This window comes from Neomonachus schauinslandi, chromosome 1 (genome assembly GCF_002201575.2).
Source record: "Neomonachus schauinslandi chromosome 1, ASM220157v2, whole genome shotgun sequence".
Taxonomy (NCBI): domain Eukaryota; kingdom Metazoa; phylum Chordata; class Mammalia; order Carnivora; family Phocidae; genus Neomonachus; species Neomonachus schauinslandi.
The window spans coordinates 200,456,545-200,471,773 of NC_058403.1; the positions used below are offsets into that span (position 1 = coordinate 200,456,545).

The 15,229-nt window shown below is 59.2% G+C and overlaps 1 protein-coding gene across 1 annotated transcript in view; it reads left to right on the forward strand.

The window, feature by feature from the left end:
• Positions 1–15,023, forward strand: part of ATP13A1 (ATPase 13A1) — a 16,561-nt gene extending 1,538 nt beyond the window's left edge. Inside the window, exons 2-26 of the mRNA XM_021683239.1 lie at positions 1,379–1,468; positions 1,580–1,770; positions 3,255–3,327; positions 3,551–3,706; positions 3,859–3,928; positions 4,007–4,113; positions 4,673–4,802; positions 4,939–4,994; positions 5,565–5,691; positions 5,769–5,906; positions 5,988–6,108; positions 6,439–6,596; positions 6,997–7,172; positions 7,243–7,353; positions 8,369–8,494; positions 9,315–9,423; positions 10,893–11,092; positions 11,174–11,270; positions 12,458–12,618; positions 12,691–12,805; positions 12,896–13,092; positions 13,920–14,062; positions 14,274–14,385; positions 14,476–14,619; positions 14,705–15,023. Of these exons, the coding sequence (XP_021538914.1) occupies positions 1,379–1,468; positions 1,580–1,770; positions 3,255–3,327; positions 3,551–3,706; positions 3,859–3,928; positions 4,007–4,113; positions 4,673–4,802; positions 4,939–4,994; positions 5,565–5,691; positions 5,769–5,906; positions 5,988–6,108; positions 6,439–6,596; positions 6,997–7,172; positions 7,243–7,353; positions 8,369–8,494; positions 9,315–9,423; positions 10,893–11,092; positions 11,174–11,270; positions 12,458–12,618; positions 12,691–12,805; positions 12,896–13,092; positions 13,920–14,062; positions 14,274–14,385; positions 14,476–14,619; positions 14,705–14,815 (3,219 nt within the window). The 3' untranslated portion in view covers positions 14,816–15,023. The remainder of the gene's footprint in view (positions 1–1,378; positions 1,469–1,579; positions 1,771–3,254; positions 3,328–3,550; positions 3,707–3,858; positions 3,929–4,006; positions 4,114–4,672; positions 4,803–4,938; positions 4,995–5,564; positions 5,692–5,768; positions 5,907–5,987; positions 6,109–6,438; positions 6,597–6,996; positions 7,173–7,242; positions 7,354–8,368; positions 8,495–9,314; positions 9,424–10,892; positions 11,093–11,173; positions 11,271–12,457; positions 12,619–12,690; positions 12,806–12,895; positions 13,093–13,919; positions 14,063–14,273; positions 14,386–14,475; positions 14,620–14,704) is intronic.
• The last annotated feature ends 206 nt before the right edge of the window (positions 15,024–15,229 follow it).

Sequence of the window (15,229 nt, forward strand, 5' to 3'; positions counted from 1 at the left end):
CCCCCCCCCCCCCCCCCCCCCCCGCAAACTTCCAACTGCCTTTTGGCCTCCAGCTAAAAAGCGTGAGTGTTAACTTCCTCTCCAGGGATGGAGAACAAGGAGGAGCTAACCGACTGCAGAGTGAGGATGGGCAGATCTGGGCTTGAATCAGAGATTGCAGACAGGGGTGCTTCTCTTTTTGTTTCACTTTTCCCTTGTGTAAAGTGAGAACCGTAACACCCACTCACCGTGCCACTGTGAGAAAAAACTGCAAAAAACTGTGAAGTGCTTGGCATGGCTGTGGCCCTGTGTAGCACTTCGCACTTTTTTTTTTTAAGATTTATTTATTTGACAGAGAGAGACACAGCAAGAGAGGGAACACAAGCAGGGGGAGTGGGAGAGGGAGAAGCAGGCTCCCGGCTGAGCAGGGAGCCCGATGTGGGGCTCGATTCCAGGACCCTGGGATCATGACCTGAGCCAAAGGCAGACGCTTAACGACTGAGCCACCCAGGCGCCCCACTTTGCACTTTTTTTTACCATGGTGTTACCAGAGTTCATTAAGTCTTTGTCATCATTTTCTGCCTGCCCAGAGGCCCATGGACTCCCCAAGGGGCAGGGCTTTTCTTCTGAGGGTCGCCATTTGGTACCTCTGCCCGCAAACACATACACCACAGGCCGGCACAGATGGGTGAGATGGGTGCAGCTCAGGCTTGAGGCCGCGCTAACTGAGCTTCATCCAGTGCCTCCACGTCTTAGGTGCTGAGGAAACAGCAGTGAACCAAACAGACAAGAGCCCTTGCCTTCATGGTGTTGGTGAGAGAGGTAGAGCTCGCGCTCAGCTGCCTCTGCTAAAGAGAGGAAAACCCGGGCTGAGGAGAGGAACACTGTGAGGGCCCTTCACGTGGACCCTCCTCCAGGGGAGGTCTCCTAGGAAGGTGACGTTTGAGCAAAGGCTTGAAGCTGACTGGGTGAGCACGTGTTCCAGGCAGAGAAAACGACTGGTGCCGAGGCCCTTGGCTGAGGCAAGGACGAGCCTTGAGCCTCGTTGTCCCTCGTCACTTCAGGACTTGAAATGAATAGTTAAGGGAGGGGACGCAGAGCAGCACCAGGCCACTGGGCTGTGACAGGGCTTGGCCCACGTGCTTTGAGGGATGCAGGTCGTGCAGGGGACGTTCTTCAGCAGGGCCCCAGGCTTGGGGTGCCGTCCGTGACTCCGATTTTACGATACAAGACCAGAGGTGTGGCGAGGTGGTGTCTTTGTCTCCGTGACAGACTGGGAGTAGATAGGCCAGAGCCCAGAGCGGCTGTGCTTGCAACCTTCCCTGGGGGGCGGGGGGGCGGGGGGGCTGTGGAGCTGGGGGTTAAGAAGGGCTCAGCAGCAGTACTTTGCCTCTCGCAGGAGTACGACCCCAGCAAAGCAACCTTCGTGAAGGTGGTGCCGACCCCCAACAATGGCTCCACTGAGCTCGTGGCCCTGCACCGGGACGAGGTAGGGACCAGCCGCTGGGCTGCTCGGCACAGGGCTTGGGTGGGACTCCCAGGCACTGACAGACACCCCCAGGTGCGGGCCTTCTGCCATAGACAACGCCTGCTCCCACAGGGTGAGGACGGACAGGAGGTGCTGTCCTTCGAATTCCAGAAGATCAAGTATTCCTACGACGCCCTGGAGAAGAAGCGCTTCCTCCCTGTGGCCTTTCCCGTGGGAAATGCCTTCTCATACTACCAGAGCAGCAGAGGGTTCCAGGAGGACTCAGAGATCCGTGCAGCTGAGAAGAAGTTTGGGAGCAACAAGTGAGTCCCGACATGCCCGTGTGCAGTGACAGGGCTGGTGCTCCGCCCGTGGTCACAGCGTGGGTGCTTGGCCGAGCCTCTGGCTCCTTTCCTGGCTTTCTGCCCTGCCGCGCTCCTGAGTCCTGGTGCCTAGGAAATGGGGACTTGGGGTGGAGGGGTCCACAGTACATCCCAGATGAAGATGGCGGCCACCTTTTGAGAAACATGCTCTAGTCTTGTCTCCCCTGGCCTTGCCTGCTGACAAGGACCCTGGAGGGCCCTCCGGCAGGAGCATATACAGCTCTTCATGGGAGCCTGGCCCGAGGCCCCAGAGAGATGACTGTTGATCATCGTTTTGTAATTATTGTAGGATTTCTCTTTGTTTTTAAAATTTTCTTTTAAGTGTAAGTTGTCACCGTGCTCCTCAAACTCATACCAGCACTTTGGGAAGAGTGGTAAAAGGAGTTGTCGGCGATCACAGTAGCTCTCCTTTGTACCAGGCGTGATAGCAGATGCCTTGTACATGCTTCCTCCTTTTAATCCGAGAAACCACCAGTGCCCACACACCACTGGGAGGGGGCAGAGCAGGGCTTCAGACCCCCTTGTTCATCTTCAGAGCCCCTGGCCCTGCCACCATGATGATCGTCCTGGACCTGAAAACCCCCAGAACTTTTAGGGAATTCTTCCCTGACTCAACTACTTTTTAAAAATTACAGATATATCATCACAAGTAGCAATCTAATAGGGAGATTTATAAGAAATTTTACCTATCTTCCCTGCCTGAGGTCAGCCTTGGTGGTGGCTTGGGATGTCCCCTTTCACACCTTCCCGGCTCATGCGAAGTCACTTGAATAATACAGAATGGGGCCTGGTTGTTGTTGTTTGTTTTTATCACAGTGGTTTCTTTTTCTCACACCCCATATCTAGGACACGTCTCCAAGGGCAGGGCGAGGGTGGCCCCAGTTGACCTGGCTGCCCCCCTGGCCAGACTGGGCCACCCCACACAGTGCCACAGAACACACCCTTAGGCCCTACTCCTCAAATTCTGGGGCTTTTATTAAGGGAGTTTTCGGAAAATTTCAGCTCCAGACCTCCCCTCTCCAGCTCGGGGTGGGCCTCAGGCCCCAGAACTCCTCAGTGCCCAGCTGCCGGGCCTTTTCTGTGCCGCTTCAGGGCTCCCATCCCACAGTCAGGTGCTCCTTCTCTGCCTGCCTTCTTACTCAGCCTGATGACGGGCTGTGTCTCACTCTGGCCTTGCTTGGGTGGTGGCTGCCTGAACAGCCTGGCACTGGTTCAGAAGCTTTACCTGGGTGCTGCGGAGGAGGCTGGCAGCAGTTAGCTTGCTTGCCCCGGTGACTCGGGGACAAGGAGAGCCGTAGTCAAGTGGAGTGTCCCTTCTGGCTTCTCATTTCCCGGGGAGGCCTGCAGTGCCCTGAGTGGAGGTGTCAGGGTGGGACCTCTGAGGCTCGTATCGTGAACAGGATGTGGGGTCTGGTCTCTCGTAGGGCTGAGATGGTGGTGCCTGACTTCTCAGAGTTGTTCAAAGAGAGAGCCACAGCGCCCTTCTTCGTGTTCCAGGTAAAGCAGCAGCTTGGGCCCTCCCCCACCCCCTCCTGCTCCCTGGGGCTTTCACAGCTAGAGCAATCTCCATCTCCAGACCTGAAATTGCCTCTGTGTCCTCCTGGGTCTGAGCCCATGGGCGGAACAGCCCTCGGTGTGCCTTCCCAGCCTCCACAGGTGTCTTCATGTGCTCCCGTGGATGGCCGGGCGGGGGTGTGGACACACAGGCTGTGTCCTGCAGGTGTTTTGCGTGGGGCTCTGGTGTCTGGATGAGTATTGGTACTACAGCGTCTTCACACTCTCCATGCTGGTGGCCTTCGAGGCCTCCCTGGTGCAGCAGCAGATGCGGAACATGTCAGAGATCCGGAAGATGGGCAACAAGCCCCACATGATCCAGGTGTGGCCAGCGGGAAGATGGGGGTTGGGGGGAGGCTCCTGCCAGTCTTGGGGTGGGCCTGGAGCGGGGGCAGGGTGAGGTCAGCTCTAGGGATGCACCTGCATCGAGCCCACTGTGAGACCCAGAGCTAACTGCACCTCACCTCCGCCCAGGTCTACCGTAGCCGGAAGTGGAGGCCCATCGCCAGCGATGAGATTGTCCCCGGAGACATCGTCTCCATCGGTGAGGCACGCTTCTGGTCTGTCCTGGTGGGAGCCCTTTCTCTCAGCTCCTCTGCAACACTCCTGCCCCTTCCTGCAGGCCGCTCCCCGCAGGAGAACCTAGTGCCGTGTGACGTGTTGCTGCTGCGGGGCCGCTGCATTGTGGACGAGGCCATGCTCACAGGGGAGTCGGTGCCACAGATGAAGGTGCGGGGGGCGGGGCGGGGGGCAGACTCAGTCCACCCAGGTGTGTCACTGGCCCATTCGCTGGGGAGCGAGAGGGCTGGTGGCTGGGCCACCCTCCTGCCCAGGCTCGGACAGAGGAGGGACGGAGCCCTGACCTAGGAGGCTAGAGGGGGCAGAGTGGCTCTGGTGCCTAGTTGGAGCTGCCAGATTTCCTGGTGGTCTTCCCCCTGGATGAAGGGGAGCTCGGTGGCGATGAGAAGGAAGGAAGGAAGAGAGGCCAAGATCGTCAGGGGTTGTCCAGGCCAGGGACCAGAGACATCAGACTGACGTGGGCTGAGGGAAACCAGGAGAGCGTGAATCCTCTGTGAGGCCAGTTGCGAGATCACAAGGAGTCGACACAGCAGGTGCAGGTGGAGAGAAGACAGGGCAGGCCGCCTGGTTGGACGTGCTGCGTTAGGCTGGGAGCCCTGTGGGGGTCGGAGTGGCTCATCCCAGCCCCAGGGGCCTGCTCTTGTGAGACTGGGGACAGAGAAGGAGGCTGAGGTGAGAGCGTCCTCACCACCCTCTCCTTCCTCCTCAGGAGCCCATTGAAGACCTTAACCCTGACCGGGTCCTGGACCTCCAGGCCGACTCCCGGCTCCACGTCATCTTTGGGGGCACCAAGGTGGTGCAGCACATCCCGCCGCAGAAGGCCACCACGGGCCTGAAGCGTAGGTGCCTTGGGGGGTCTGGGGTGTCCTGGCCCCTGCAATCCCTGCCCCACACCCCCAGCCAACATATCTGCTTGGCTGTGAGGGAGTGGGGATGAACAGACACAAACAATGCTGCTTCCATTTGTCTTTGCAGCAGTCGACAGTGGATGTGTGGCCTACGTTCTCAGGACCGGATTCAACACATCCCAGGTATGGACCCTTGTCTGGCTCTGGGGAGGGTAGGCCCCAGGGCGGGTGGCAGACAGTTGAGACGGTGGCTCTTTCGGACCCCAGAACGTCCCCGCCACAGACTTATTCTGACAACAGGTACCCGCCTGGGGCCAGGGTGCAGACGTGAGCCCTACACACCAGGCCCACTATCCGACACTGAGGTTCTGGTGGGGAGCGCAGACAGGAAATGGGCTGTTGCCATACACACTGGGGTCATGAACAGAGTTATACCCATAAACTCTTCACTAAAGTGTCATGAGGGCTGCCTCGTAGAGGTGATTGACCAGATCTCCTTCCAGAAGACTCAGTCCCCCATCTCAGCCACTTCTTTCCCTGACCCCCAATTTTTGGCCACTGGTGTCTATAGCCCTTAGCTGAGTGGCAGCCACCCACATAGCTGTGTGGTCCCCTGTGTCATGGCTGCAGGACTCAGCGGGTGGACCCAGGGCAGGCACTCCCCATCAGCAGAGGAAGAATCTGGCCCTGATGCTCTGGGGTGCGGGAGGCCACCCCCTGCCAGGAAAGGCCTCTAACTCTCTGGCCCTCTAGGGCAAGCTGCTGCGCACCATCCTCTTTGGAGTCAAGAGGGTGACTGCAAACAACCTGGAGACTTTCATTTTCATCCTCTTCCTCCTGGTCTTTGCCATTGCAGCAGCCGCCTACGTGTGGATTGAAGGTATGCTCTGGGGCCCCTCCCCTGTCTGCTGGGCCCCACCCCCATGGCACCCAGGCTGGCAGGCCCTGTCTCTGCAGGCACCAAGGACCCCAGCCGGAACCGCTACAAGCTGTTTCTGGAATGCACTCTGATCCTCACCTCGGTCGTGCCCCCTGAGCTGCCCATTGAGTTGTCTCTGGCTGTCAACACCTCCCTCATCGCCCTGGCCAAGCTATGTGAGTGCCTGGGACAGGGCGAGGAGTGCTGCGTGGGCTGGGGCCTGGCAGAACCCCTGACCCTGGCTCCCCTCCTCCCAGACATGTACTGCACGGAGCCCTTCCGGATTCCATTCGCCGGCAAAGTAGAGGTGTGCTGCTTCGACAAGACAGGGACCCTCACTAGCGACAGCTTGGTCGTCCGTGGGGTGGCTGGGCTCAGGTGAGTATGGGTGGCTTGGGCCTCTTGCCCAGCAGGTGGGAGCTAAGGGGACAGATAGCACCCACTTGGAGCCGTCTGACCGGGTTGGGGGGGCTCCCTGACATTCCTCAGTGTAACAGCGGCGTCGTGGCTCGGCTCCACCCCACCCCAAGCAGCCATATGATATCTAGGGGCATCCATGAGATAGGCACAGGTGTCAGGAGGACCAAGACCGTGCATCTCTCTCAGCCCCTGCAATGAATGGCACCAAGTGGGGGCCCGTCCCTCATCCTGGCTAGCAATTCCCTGGGGTCCCTCTACTCCATAACTAGTTGTTTCCTGTCCTTACAGAGATGGGAAGGAGGTCACTCCTGTGTCCGGCATCCCCGTAGAAACGCACCGTGCTCTGGCCTCATGCCACTCCCTCATGCAACTGGATGATGGCACCCTTGTGGGTGACCCCCTCGAGAAGGCTATGCTGACAGCCGTGGACTGGACACTGACCAAAGGTGAGGGGCTGGAGCTTCGGGCGCGGCTGGGAGGAACTGCCCACTCTTGCACCCCTGGGCAGGTGGGCTGCACCCCTCAGAGACACCCATGTGTCCAACTCAGGGCCAGGCAGGCCCACAACTCTGATGGTCCCTTAGGCGGTGGGCACAGGCTCACCTCTGACCTGAGACAGTCCACCCCTTGGGAGTTGAGCCTGCCCCCACCCTTCCAGAAGCCACGGGCAAGGTCCTCTGGGTACAGGTCTCCCAGTTCTGACCCTTCCTGGAGCGAGGAGCCCCTCAAACACCCTGCAGGGTCTGGGTCTGGGCGGGGGGGAAGAGAGGGGCGGAAAGGGGAGGCGGGGGCTTGGCTGCCTCTGTGGAGCGAAGGCCCTCAGGATTCGTACTTATTTGTTTCCAGATGAGAAAGTATTCCCCCGAAGTATTAAAACTCAGGGGCTGAAAATTCACCAGCGCTTTCATTTTGCCAGTGCCCTAAAGCGAATGTCCGTGCTCGCCTCCTATGAGAAGCTAGGCTCCACTGATCTCTGCTACATCGCGGCTGTGAAGGGGGCCCCTGAAACCCTGCACTCCATGGTGAGCCAGTCCCGGCCCCAGGGGAAGGGGGGCGCGGGGCGGTCGGTGACATCCCCTGCGTTCCCTGCAGTTCGCCCAGTGCCCACCTGACTACCACCACATCCACACGGAGATTTCCCGGGAAGGAGCCCGAGTCCTGGCGCTGGGGTACAAGGAGCTGGGGCACCTCACCCACCAGCAGGTAAGGGCCCAGGCTCCCCACCTGCTGGCCCCTCATCCATACCGTCTTCTGTTCCCTGCAGCCTCACTATGAGCAGGCACGATTCCTTCTTCCTCCTTCTGGGCCTCTACCTTGGGAGGCCCTGAGTGGCACTCAGCCCTGGGTCCCTTCCCTACTGTGTACCCTGCCCTTTATGGGACGCCATCCCATCCTGGCTCCTGAGGCCATTTCCTGCAGAGCGCAACCAGGCCCCGCCTCCATCCAGCCTCTTACCCCACACCCTTGGGTCCTTATACCTCCCCAGGGATCATCAGGAGGCGCCTTGGATTCCTGTCTCCAGCCTGGTTCTGCCCCTACCCTGCCCGACCACTCAGTCACCACATGGTCATGGGGCATCTCCAGCTCTGTGTCACACCCCATGTCCGGTCAGTTACCGGCTCTCCTCCCACCTCCACCATCAGCACTGCTCTCTCTGCTTCCACCTTACCTCTCATCCAGTCCACTTCTACCTGACAGCTGAGAAATCCTTCCAGAACGCACACCAGGTTGTGGCTCAGTGCCCTGCCCTCAGAACCAGCCTGCTCGGTGCCACTCCCTGAGCCTGTCTGCCCCATTCCCCTGCAGTTAGTGGCAGTTAGTGTTCTGATTTCTGTGACTTTCTTTATTATACATCTCTTCCGGTAGAAGGCAAGCTCTGTGAGGAGAAGAGTTTGGGGTTTCTGGTATGAGGTTCAGGGTGAGATTGCGCTCAGTGAATAACAAAAGGAGGGTCTGACTTTACTGTCTTGGGAGCCGAGTCACACAGGCTTATGCCCTGCTGTTTCGCACAGCACGGAGTAAAGGCCCTGTGGTGGGGGAACCTCGCAGCACTGCTGAGGCCCTGTGCGTCCGGGGTGCCTAGTGTCCTCCCCATTTCTCACCTAACCCTCAAATGTTCCTTCTATAGGATGGGCCTGTCCCTGACGGCCCCCCCCCCCCCCCAGCTCAGAAATGGAGGAGAGATGGGTCATGCGGGTACTCATATGTCCCTACACAGGCCCGGGAGATCAAACGGGAGGCCCTGGAGTGCAACCTCAAGTTCGTTGGCTTCATTGTGGTCTCCTGCCCTCTCAAGGCTGACTCTAAGGCCGTGATCCGCGAGATCCAGAATGCATCCCACCGGGTACAGCTTCTGGACCCCTCCCCACTGGGCCCCAAGGGTGGGTGGGCAGGTGGGTGGATCTTGGCTCCTTCTTCCAGGGAGGGTGATATGACCACAGAGGACAGATCCCCCTCAGTGGTGCAGGTCTCAGTAGCAAGGATGTCTTTCTTGGATTTTGGCCGAGCTTCATCGTGGCTCTGGTGCTCACGTTGTCCCGAGTCTGAGGATGCTTTGGGACCTGGCCTGTGCCCACCCTTCTCAGGTTGCTTCCTTGGCCCCCAGCATCCCTGGGAGTTGAGGGCAATTCCCCCAACCCACCCCATCCTGGAAAGGAAGAGCTGGGCTGGGACAGGAGATGTGGAGGTGACTCTTGAACACATCCATCTGTCCTGTGGTTTCTGTTTTCTAGTTTGGGACTCAAGATGCAGTTTAGGATGTGGGAGGTGAGTGAGCAGTCTCAGAGGTGGTGACATTAATAGCCCCCACCTGGCCCTCAGCCGTCACAGCCCATCTTCCCATCACCAGGCTCTCAGTGAGAAAGGTGGAGCATCTGTGCCCTTCTGCCTGGGGCAGCTACCAAGCCAAGAGGGTCCACGCTAATGGCTGGTTCTTAGTCTATATTGTGGATAAAGGCTGTGGGTGTTTTCAGACACACATACATGTATCGTTTGCATAAAACAGCACCAGGTTGGGGTGGACTGTGGCTCCTGGAAGCCCATTCTGCATCGGGGCCAACACCTCCTTCTGTGGCCTTCTTTAGAGGGGCCTCAGCCGCCAGGTCTCCAGGCTGGAGTTCTGACCTGCTGGGCCCTGCCCCATGGAGCCTCTGTCCTCTCCTCAGGTGGTCATGATCACAGGTGACAACCCGCTCACTGCCTGCCACGTGGCTCAGGAGCTGCACTTCATTGAAAAGGCACAAACGCTGATCCTGCAGCCTCCCATGCAGAAAGGTGAGGGACCATGGGGCCGTAGGCTGGGGGGACCCTGAATGCAAGAACAGCCCGTCTAGTGGCCCGCTGGCATTGCGGGCCTGATCGAACACACCCAGTGTCATCCAGGACCTGTGACACCAGCCTCTGGAACACGGCCTTGCCTTGTCGGCATGCTCAGGCCCTCTGGCCAAGGAGCTCCACACCCGCGTGTCCCAGCAGCATGCAGGAAGTCACTGGCTCTGGGATCAGTGACGACTGACAACTGGGGTGGTTGGTTGTCGTCAGACCGGGCCGTGTTTCCTATCCTCCTGCCTGCCTTGGGTCTGGCAGGCTGCCTGTGTGAGGCGAGGGCTCTCCTCCTAAGCACAGGGATACTGGTGCTCATGCTCAGCATGGCCAGACCCCAGGCAAAGGGCTTGGTATGTGTTACACGTTAGTCTGTCTGCCACATATGGGAGGCCTTATCATCCCCGCACCACATAGGAGGAAACTGAACAGGTCTGCTGTTGGGCCCCCCAATTTATAGACAAGGAAATAGAAGTAAACTCACCTACTTCAGTCACTCAAGTGACACTGTGACTAAGGATTTGAACCCGGATGTTCTGACTCCAGAGCTCATGGCCTCTGGCCACTCCTGAGTAACCGGTGCCCCTGAGTAGAACCAACTGAGGAGCAAATCCAGCCCCTCACCTCCAACTGGTGGAATATGGGGTCTTTCAGACGCCAAGGGATGGTGCCTGGCTGGGGAGCCACATGCGCTGGAGTGTCACCAGGCTGCAGGTCAGAGGAGGGTGCTGGCTTTGGAACTATGCTGGATTCTAGAATTTCCCAGCTCTTCTAGTCTGCACTATTCATCCCAGATCTGTCTCAGCTCTAGGCACTAGGCTCTTGTAGAGCCCAGGGATCGTAGGCAGGTGGCCCAGAGGTGGCTGTTGGGACTGTTGATTGGCAGGTGATGCTGCTCTAACAAAACGGCCACAGTAAAAGCCAAGTGGAGGTTGGTTTCCCTCCTAGCCAGGAAGCCCAGATGAGCCGTGCAGTGCCGGAAGGCCTCCCTTAGCCATGTTTATCACTAGATGCCTGGGCCAGCCATCTAGAAAGAGGAAGTGGTTGGCAAGCAGGGTCTGGCCCAAGGAAGTGACTCAGGGGGCCCTGATCCTGGAAGAGCAGGGTTTCAGGCAGGCCCCAGGGTCAGGGGTGCCTTGCTCCTGAGGTTAGGCTGTCAGGGTTTGAATCTGAGCGTCATGTGGTCTCAGGCCAGTGGCCTAGGCTCTGGGTTCTTGAATCCTTTGTATCGGAGGGTTCTGTGAACATCTGTGGGGTTCCTGGCATCTAGGGTGCAGGTGTGGGCAGGGATTGGTAGGGATAAAGAGGGGTGAGAACCAAGAAGGTGCTTCAGAGAGATGAGACTGGGACCGCTTATATGGGGTCCACGTGAGGGGGAGTTGCTGAACCCCTCTCCCTGACCCTGGGCTCCGGCTCTGCAGGTCGACCCTGCGAGTGGCGCTCCATTGATGGCAGTGTCATGCTGCCCCTGGCCAAGGGCTCCCCGAAGGCGCTGGCCCTGGAGCATGCCCTGTGCCTCACGGGCGATGGCCTGGCCCACTTGCAGGCTGAGGACCCCCAGCAGCTGCTTCGCCTCATCCCGCACGTGCAGGTGTTCGCCCGTGTGGCCCCCAAACAGAAGGTGTGTGCAGAGGAGGCAGGGGGCAGGCAGGGCCCTGGGGGCAGCACACAGCGCTCACTCAGCCCATCTCTGTGCACATAGGAGTTTGTCATCACCAGCCTGAAGGAGCTGGGCTACGTGACCCTCATGTGTGGCGACGGCACCAATGACGTGGGTGCCCTGAAGCATGCCGACGTGGGTGAGTCCTGCGAGCTGATGGACTGTCCCTTCCATCGCTGTTCTGCCAGCACGGGTTTAGTGTCAGAGACACGTCACTGAGCGAGTTCTTTGAGGAGGCAGCGAGGGGATGGGGCAGGCGCCAGTGGGATTGGGGATCTGAGGAGCCGCAGGCCTGGAGGGGACACAGGTGCGGGGGTGGGGGTGGGGGGCACCAGAGCTTCTGGGAGCATAGGGAGCCAGGGAGGCTCCAGGTGGCAGACACAGCTTGGTTTGTTCAGGCCTCCCGGCACCGTGTGGGGACCATGTGGGGGCTGAGGCCAGAGGCCAGGGAGAGATGGGACAAGTGGGGATGCACAAATGGAAGCTGAGGCATTTGCCAGCCGTTTATAGCCTTGGATTTCTGTCAACAGAATGCAGTCATCAGGTTGATGTTAAAAGACCAACCTGACAGGGGACCTGGGTGGCTCAGTCTGTTAAGCATCTGACTCTTGATTGTGGCTCAGGTCATGATCTCAGGATTGTGAGATTAAGCCCCTATGTCAGGCTCTGGGCTTGGCATAGAGCTTGCTTGAGATTCTCCCTCTACCCCTCCCTTCCCCACACCCCCACCCCCACCGCTGTTCACATGCATGCTCTTCAGGGCACTCATACACACTCACTCTTCCCCTCTAAAAAAAAAAAAAGAAACCTGACCCACTTACAGCGCCTTCCAAATCCTTAACTGTTTTATTAATTGACTATTATGTCCTAGAATTGTGATCCTTGGCAATACACCATGGAAATCAGCTTCTTTTTTTTTAAGATTTTTTTGTTTATCTGAGAGAGAAAGAGAGCACTAGCAGGGGGAGGGGCAGAAGGCGATGGAGAAGCAGGCTCCCCACTGAGCAGGGAGCCCGACGCGGGACTCGATCCCAGGACCCTGAGATCATGACCTGAGCTGAAGGCAGACGCTTAATGACTGAGCCACCCAGGCAACCCTGGAAATAGTTCCGTGTATTTGGGTTTTGCTTTCCAAATGTAGAAAGTAAGATAGAATGCTCTCTGAGGCACTCTGGGGGGAGATCAGCTGAGATGGGGAGGTTTGGCTCCTGTGAGCAGACGCCCCACTCCATGCTCCGCTCTGGGCTTCACTCAGCACAGGGCCAGCAGGCCTGGGGTGACAGGCTCCCTCTAGCTCCAGACACACACTCATGTACCTCCCCCCAGGTGTGGCACTCCTGGCCAATGCCCCTGAGCGAGTTGTTGAACGGCGCCGGCGGCCCCGAGACAGCCCTATCCTGAGCAGCAGCGGCGTCCGGGCCACCTCCAGGGCAGCCAAGCAGAGGTCGGGGCTCCCGCCCTCCGAGGAGCAGCTGGCCTCCCAGCGGGTGAGTCACAGGAGGTGGGGGACACCAGCACCCGTTGGTGGCCAGGTCTTATCCCTGCCGCCTGCCCCACAGGACCGCCTGAGCCAGGTGCTGCGGGAACTCGAGGATGAGAGCACGCCCATCGTGAAGCTGGGGGATGCCAGCATCGCTGCCCCTTTCACCTCCAAGCTCTCCTCCATCCAGTGCAGTGAGTCCCACCCCCAGTTCCTCCCCCCATGCCCATCCTGATGGGCCCCCACACCCACACCTTCCTCCCCTCTCATGGCCCCCCCCACAGTCTGCCACGTGATCAAGCAGGGCCGCTGCACACTGGTGACCACGCTGCAGATGTTCAAGATCCTGGCACTCAATGCCCTCATCCTGGCCTATAGCCAGAGTGTTCTCTACCTGGAGGGCGTCAAGTTCAGTGACTTCCAGGCCACGCTGCAGGGGCTGCTGCTGGCCGGCTGCTTCCTCTTCATCTCCCGCTCCAAGGTGGGCTGAGCCACAGGCAAAGCAGGGGCTCCCTCCCCAGCCCAGGAGTACTGTCTGCCTCTGGGCCAGCTAGGGTGGACTGTTAAAGGCACCACCGCTTGTCATCCATTCGTCTTCACAGCAGCCCTCGGGGTGGGAACTATCATCCCCATGTTACAGATGGGGATCAGGGGACAGAGCAGGTGCACGCTGAGGCTCCGGCCCGGAGTGGCACGACTCGGGCCCCAGCACTGTCCACCAGCTGGGGTCTCAGGTGGGCTACACAGAGCTCACAGGCAAAGAGAGGACAGATGGGGAAATGATTACCAAGACCACTCAGAAAGTGTTCAGTGTCATGAAAAATACAAAGTGGGTCACAGGCTACAGGGGACAGCCTCGGGATCGTTCAGGGGAGCCTGTGTGATGCATAAGGAATAAGGGAACCTTCCAGGAGGTAGCCAGAAGGGCCATAGATAGACATGGACTGATGCAAGGAGCACCTGGTAGCTGGAGGAGGTGGGAGGTGCGTTGTGTCAACCATGAGCACCCGCTGGGTCCCAGGGAGGGCTTTGGTTTGTTCTAGAACAAGGGGAAGGGGGTGGATTTTAAACACCCTGTGGCTGCTATGTGGAGTGCAGGCCTTGAGTGAGGGTGTGGTGGCATCATCTCGGCTAAGGGGCTGGGGAATGAGCAGGGCTCTGGGGTCTGGTGCTGACTCATAACCTCCAGGATTTGGTGACTGCTCTCTACACGAGTCCTGCTGGGGGGGCGGGGGGGGGGGGCGCCGGGGGGGTGGGGGTTAGGCCCAGGGTGAGCCTGGACCCTTACTCCCTATCCTGCCACTACAGCCCCTCAAGACTCTCTCCCGAGAGCGACCCCTGCCCAACATCTTCAACCTGTACACTGTCCTCACGGTCGTGCTCCAGTTCTGTGTGCACTTCCTGAGTCTTGTCTACCTATACAGCGAGGCCCAGGCCCGGAGCCCCGAGAAGTGAGTGCTGGCTCAGCCTGGGGCTTGGGGAGGGGCAGAGCGCTCCTAGGGGAGGCAGCGTCCCTGCGGTGAGGGTGCAGGAGGATGCACATGCAGACGTTGCCCTGGGGTAACCAAGGCCTGACTGGTGGGGTCGGCCAGGCAGAACCCTGGCTTTGTGCAGGGATGGTGGGGGTCAGAGAGTAGCCCTGTTCCCTATGTGTCGCTGCAGGCAGGAGCAGTTTGTGGACCTGTACAAGGAGTTTGAGCCGAGCCTGGTCAACAGCACCGTGTACATCATGGCTATGGCCATGCAGATGGCCACCTTTGCCATCAACTACAAAGTGAGGCCCAGCCCTTCCCTGACCTGAGTTCACCCTGACCACTTTCTTGGCCCCTGCAACACATGACTGTCCATCCATCTGTCCCCACAGGGCCCACCGTTCATGGAGAGCCTGCCAGAGAACAGGCCCCTAGTGTGGAGCCTGGCCGTGTCGCTCCTGGCCATCGTGGGCCTGCTCCTTGGCTCCTCGCCTGACTTCAACAGTCAGTTTGGCCTCGTGGACATCCCCGTGGAGGTGAGTGGCCCCGTGGGTGTGGCCCCAGGACTCAGCCTGGGCCCATCTGCAGGCACCCAGCTCACCAGTGCTCCTTGCCCCGCAGTTCAAGCTCGTCATCGCCCAGGTCCTGCTCCTGGACTTCTGCCTGGCGCTCCTGGCCGACCGTGTCCTGCAGTTCTTCCTGGGGACCCCGAAGCTGAAAGTGCCTTCCTGAGATGGCAGTGCCGGCACTTGCTACCCATGTCGGTGCCACTGGGCAGGAGCCCCAAGAGGGAGCACTGCTCCCGTGGCGAGGCAGGCCCGGCCTTGCCGCCAGGACTGAGCTGAGCTGGGACCACCCCACAGCCACCTGAGGGCCTGGCTGGCAGAACCAGCCCTGGGCCGGCCCCTTTGGTAAATAAAGCCGCATCCACCGTTTTAAGCAGCTCTGCCTCCACCTCTGTCTGCACCACTGAACGGGTCACGATGGGGCTGTGCGGTCACCAAGCAGGGTCCTGGCACCCTCCCCAGGAGCCGTGAGGTTATTAACGACAGCCCCTGGGACCCAGATATTCAGCTCTTAGATGGGCTGAGCTCCAGCCCCAGAGACTTGTGCATATTTCGTAATTTGACAAGCACCTCCCTATTT